The following is a 6,000-nucleotide window of genomic DNA, read 5'->3' on the forward strand; positions in this document are numbered from 1 at the left end:
GGATGATGCTTTTATCTCTATCATGCTCAATAAGTGTTATTTTGTTCATATACGCGGGGTGATCAAAAAGTTCGCGAGCAAATTGAATAACTTCCATAGAAAAAATAAAATTGGGTTTCAGTGTTTATTATTTTTTAAAGTAGCCACCTTTCTGCCCATGTGCGAATCATGTGATCCAGGCGGTCACGTGACATGCTCTGAGGCATTCTGTTCATAGACGCTAAAATATTTTTCTGAGTCTTATACCGGTATTTCTTACCATACAAGTTTTTTTTTTATTACAAGTACAGTCCATTTGTCAGAAATGACTAAATCTCGGAAATAGGATAGTTGGATAAGGATATCCTTTTCCAGAAAGAACATGGTGACCATCACAACCCGGGTCATCTGACCTAGGAACGTCGTTTATCCAATATCGATATCGATATACATGTTTGGGCCTTCTTTTTATATTTATTTTGTTAAAAGTCTAAATTAAACGATATTTTAGGGATTTAATAATAATATTATTGTTCAGATATTCAACCATTTTTCTAGCTGTAACTTAACAATCTTTCATTAAAAATAATGCCTAACAAAGGACATATTTCTTCCCCAGCTTGCTTTCGCTGGTCTTCAAACAAACGTCATTTTAACCATCTCCCTCCCTTGACTAAAACAATTAATCTAATTTATGATTGAACGTCTGGAAAGTCTTTTGTTATCATAAACTTTGTGCAAATTATTATAAGTTACTTCAAAGGAATTTCCAAGTTATACGTGGAGACCGGTTCTTTGGATGAGACCGTGTCGCAGGAGGACGTGCTGGTACGCAAAAGATACTGATATATTTCCATTTCTCTTCTTTTTCTCTGTGATAACTCTTTGAAAGTTAGCGGAGTTGATTTCTTTATAATTCTTCCGGAATGTAAATTAGGCAGGTCGATAGGTCAGGAACTAAGGAGGCCTATTATTCATGCAAATCTCGTGCGCATATGTCTCTGTGTCTGACGCTAAGAAGGCCAAATATGCATGCACATGTAAAGCATGCGGCTGCCTTTGTGTTTGACGTCAGTGGACGAGGACTGTTGAAATTGGCATGGGAGTCCTCGTGTAATTTAAATCTATGTCTACATTTTTAAAGGGGCATGGACACAGTTTCAGCTAAAATTTCAAAATTTATTTTTCCATTTTACAAATATTTAACTAGGGTCTTTCTAATGATCATCAAAAATTTGAACGCCAGTTGTCCAGATACAAGACAGATTTAGAGCTCCAAACCTTTGTTATGTAAACAAGGCTAGTGTCATGTTTTTGTTTACACGGGTTAATATACTAATATATGTTCATTCAAAGTAGATAATTTCAAATAAAAGTTAATTCGACAGTTACTATTGATTTGCTGAACTTCATTTTGTTATAAATATGATATTTTCTATATGTAAACAAAAACAAGGCACGAGCCTTGTTTACATTATGAAGAACTTTAAGTTCTGTATTTTGTTTGTTAATCAACAAATGATGTTCAAATTTTTGCTAATCAATAGATGATGCCTTAGGTAGGAATTGTAAGCATTAAAATTGGTTTTAAAAAATCAGTTGAAACTGTGTCCAGGCCCCTTTAAAATCTAAATCTACAATTTTATTTTACAGTGAAATGGAAATATAAGGAATCGATGTCTAGCTAGTTAGTATTGTATGCCAGGGACATCAGCGATACTGGGAAACACGGGATAATTTATGCATAAGGGGCTTCGCTCGTTATGCAAATTACCGGTATTCCATGTTTCCCACTATCTTTGATGCCCTGGCATACTATACTAACTAGACAGTGATGCCTTAATTAAATGGAATTTTAAAAAGGTCTTTCTATTTGTTTTATTACTCTGTTTAAAGATAGAACTTTCCATTAAATTACCGGTACACAATTTTAATCAATCACGTTTTCATATATGCAAGAAAAGTAAAACAATAACTGATTTATTTACCTACTCCGCATTTAAATAACGGACACAGTTTAATGTTAATTTAACTCTAGAAACGCGATGTTATTCAAGTTCAAAATCGATGAAAATTTCAATTTGAATGAAATATAAACATATATCATGTAAATTTACACTCAATCTCATATTATTAATTTATAGCTCAGATACACTATATATATTGCTTTGAATGATCCATCAATTTAGAAGCATCTGACATTGTGACGTCTGTGGTAACGCACTTTGAAAAAATTACGCACTTTGAAAAAAATTTCAAAGTGCGTTAAATTTGGGACACACTCAACGCACTTTGAAAAATTTTTCAAAGTGCGTTAAGAGTGTACATCAACATATATACCAAGTGGACATTCAACGCACTTTGAAAAAAATATGTATAAAACAAAAATTCTAGACTTAGATTTTAGTATTTAAGAAAATCAATTAGTAATAATTATATTTTTCGAAAAACGTTTTAATCTACATGTATTGATTTACCCTCATTGAGAACAAGGAGAACATACGTACATGTATATGGAAAGTCTTTCAGCCTAACTCTTTTTTATTCCTGTACCGGTAGAAAATTGAAAGTGGACTCCCCACCCCCACCCCCCGGTAAGACCCAATTTTTTATGCCTATATTATATATACCTTCGCAAAACATTTGTGTGACTAATCCCCCCCCCCCCCCCCCCCCAACCACGGTACCGATGCCTATGCTACACCGGCCAAATATATGATTGTATTAGCATAACTGGTGTGACGTTGAAAACTTTCAATAAATATTACATTAAATGCATACAAACAGGAAAATATTTAGTACAGTGAAACATTTAAGAGAGAAAGATTTTTCAAAGTATGGAAAAATCAAAACCGCTCACTTTCACATCCTGAAGTGACCTAATCACCGAAAAGTTATCCGACTGGTTCAATTATTTATCATACTTAAGATTTTCAAGAATATTGACCAAGCCATACACATTTTTTCAAAGTGCGTTGATATGATCAGATATCGCACTTTGAAAAGAAATTTTATTTTTTTTAAGTGCGTTGATTTGGTCCCAAATTTAACGCACTTTGAAAAAAATTTTCAAAGTGCGTAATTTTTCAAAGTGCGTTGTAACAGACGTCAGACAACAATAAAATCAATTCATGAGATATTGTCCTAATGCAAAAAGTAATTAATTTGAGCATTCTTACTGCATCCTTTTTTATCTAAAGGTCAAATGTGCACTTGAACAAAACAAACTAAGATGAATGATTTGTTTTCAATTTTTAATATACAGTACTAGAAGCTGGGATTTTGTTAATACATATTTAATGAGTTTTACATGTCCGAATTGTAAAAGTTGCCATAACTTAATTACACTGGCTTAGGTGTAGATATTTCTTCAAAAAGGGGGCGTCAAAGATTGTTTTCTAAAGAAATTTAAGATTTTCTTTTTCCCTTTTTTAATTACATTCTTCAAACATGTACAAAAAGGCAATATTAAGAAAATATAATTGCATTTTAATTTTCATCCTCTTAAATAAGATTTCTTTCAATGCATGATCAAGATAAGCAGCAAAACAAGCAGAACTCTTCTCCAAAAATTTGGTGCATTAATTTACAGAACAAACAGAAAGCAATTGATTCTTGTCTTAAAAATAGTTGATGGATCAAATTGAAATTATTCAAAAAATCGTCTGAAAAGTTTATGAAAACAGTTTTTATTTTAAAAATATGAAAGCCTGAATTTTGGTTGGTAAAATGTCCATGTTATCCAAAAGTTTGCCTTTCATAATTTCAGTTCACATCGACAGGATATCCAAGTCTATTATTCATTTCTAAATCGAACTTACAAATGAAAATATAAACCTCGTTATCAAAAAGAACCATCAAAACCATTGCTCCAGTTTTTTTTTTCATCGGATCACCAGCCACTAGCCTGGAATTTTCGCCTTTTTTTAACCTTCAGAATTTGTTGAATGATATTCATAATTTCCTCTTTGGACAACTTGTTTGAAGTAGCCTCGCGCTTTTTCCGTTTCCAACCACTAGAGTTAAATCTATAGCTACCTTGTCTTTTTTGTTCTTTATTCACCAGCATTTGGTTTCTAATCTGCATGAGGAACGCAACACATTCATCCAAGCTTTCATCATCGCCAGTATTCCATAAAATTCGACAAAAAGTCATAGGCTTTTGTTCCACCATATTACCAAGAAGCAAGATCAAGTCATCTGTGTTTGGTCGAGGTTCTCCCAAAATTCTGACCTTTTTGGCAAGTTCCTTCTTTAACAGTTCGTTGGATACTCTCGATAAAATTTCCCCGATTCTGTTGTCATTCTGTGTACCCCATTTCGGAAAATCTTCCAGAGAAAGCACCAAGCCTGTACAGAGCCACATAAACAGAGCAAACAGCATTTTTTCCATGACTGAAAAAATAAAAATTAAAAATCCTTGAAGAAGCAGAAACGTTGTGACGGTATCAAATGATTTTTCAGAGTAATATTTTAAATGAAACCTAAATTTACCTGTTGATTTGCTTTATACTGAAACCTTTTACAGTACCACGCATCCAAATTTAAAAAAAAAATTTGTCAGCTTCCAGATCAGATTTATCGAAATAATAAATACCATAAGCTGCCAATGTAATTTTTATAGAAATACCATGCGAAGTATTTTTTGAATGAAAATAAATATTTCTTTTTAATAATGTTCTTTTCCTCTTATCAATATGCATAACTGCCTCTTCATTGCTCAAAGGATGGACTTAGTTATAAAATATGCATTTCACTTTGTTTTTGTTATCCTCATATACGTTGCACGTTGGGAAACTCAAAAAGACAATTTGGCTTAAAGCTAGAGGTACCGTACGACGGAATTAATTATTTATGACATGGAATTCATCAGAAAGTTTAAATCCTTTGTTTTCAAATTGAATAGTACAAACGGAGAGATAAGACACAAAAAAATTCACATTCCTAATTCCAAAAATCCCGTCAATACAAATTTAGGCCAAATTTCTGCCCTACTATCCGGGATATTATTGCTGATTAATGCTTATATCAGCATCATTAATCTCATTCCTTTAATTTATTAGTTAAGCTGTCAACGATTAGATTTCATTAAGTTTACCATTGATATCAAGATTACGGTTTAGATTTGGTATCATAGAATGTCTCTTTTTTGGCATTGTTCATTATAACAGATCCCAAATTTTCAAAATTTAGGCCAAAATCATGCAAAAATTGTATCAACATTTACTTCAATTTATTGTCAAATGTTGGACAACCACTTTAAGGCAAAGCTTTTAAAGCCTCATTTTATATTGCAGTACACATACTACATGTGCATAAACACATTAATACTCAGTATTGAGTACGTTGTTTGTAATGCCGTTTTTCACTTTTGCTTAGTTAGTGACAGTAGAGGTACTCATAAAATGATACATCTACTATTCCCTGTTCAAATGAATATAACATATTTGTATCATAGAAGTCCATTTGAAATATTGCCATTGGAAAGCCCATAGATGTGATCAAAGTATAAAACAGGAGAGGCATTATGGTTCTATGTAATGAAGATTCTGGTAAAGTCTCTTTTATTCAATGGTATAGAAGGAATTGCGGGCAAGACACGGATATCCTAAAGTGTAACCTTTTTTAACTGCTTTAAGGCTTTTATGAAAATTATTGGGTTTTTTTTTTTCAGACATACCCCCCAAAATTATTATTCATTGTGTTTATCTTAGGTTTTAAGAGACTGTTCAATACCTTTTAACAGTCATTTACTCTAAAGATTACAAGTTCATTTAGTGCAACTGAGGAAATAAAACATCCTTATGCTAGTACGTTAAGATAAAAGTTTGCCTTTTTAATTTCTACAAAAATTCTATGTATTAAAGTAATAATCATTAATTTTTATGTTACATATATCATTAATTTGCTTCCTTTGTTCCCAGTACTGGAATCCAATAATCTGCTCTTTACTAAAATGTGACTACCATCCTTGCAAAAGTCAGTTTTATAATGAAATTTGATTTATAACAATGGCTAATA

General features: G+C 32.2%; 1 protein-coding gene across 1 annotated transcript; it reads right to left on the bottom strand.

Annotated features, from left to right (window-relative positions):
• Nucleotides 1-3,252: 3,252 nt before the first annotated feature.
• Nucleotides 3,253-4,535, bottom strand: LOC134253793 (uncharacterized). The gene is made up of 2 exons (XM_062736379.1): nt 4,474-4,535; nt 3,253-4,374 (listed from the first exon to the last, which is right to left on the bottom strand). Exon 2 carries the CDS (start codon nt 4,370-4,372, stop codon nt 3,872-3,874), a length of 501 nt encoding a protein of 166 aa, XP_062592363.1. The 5' UTR covers nt 4,373-4,374; nt 4,474-4,535; the 3' UTR covers nt 3,253-3,871.
• Nucleotides 4,536-6,000: the final 1,465 nt, after the last annotated feature.

This window comes from Saccostrea cucullata, unplaced genomic scaffold (genome assembly GCF_032062105.1).
Source record: "Saccostrea cucullata isolate Sc308-1 unplaced genomic scaffold, CSIRO_AGI_Scuc_v1 ctg112, whole genome shotgun sequence".
NCBI lineage: Eukaryota > Metazoa > Mollusca > Bivalvia > Ostreida > Ostreidae > Saccostrea > Saccostrea cuccullata.

What these genes read in the sequence shown, in the direction of transcription:
- LOC134253793 (XM_062736379.1), bottom strand. Translation starts at nt 4,372, where the DNA reads ATGGAAAAAATGCTGTTTGCTCTGTTTATGTGGCTCTGTACAGGCTTG.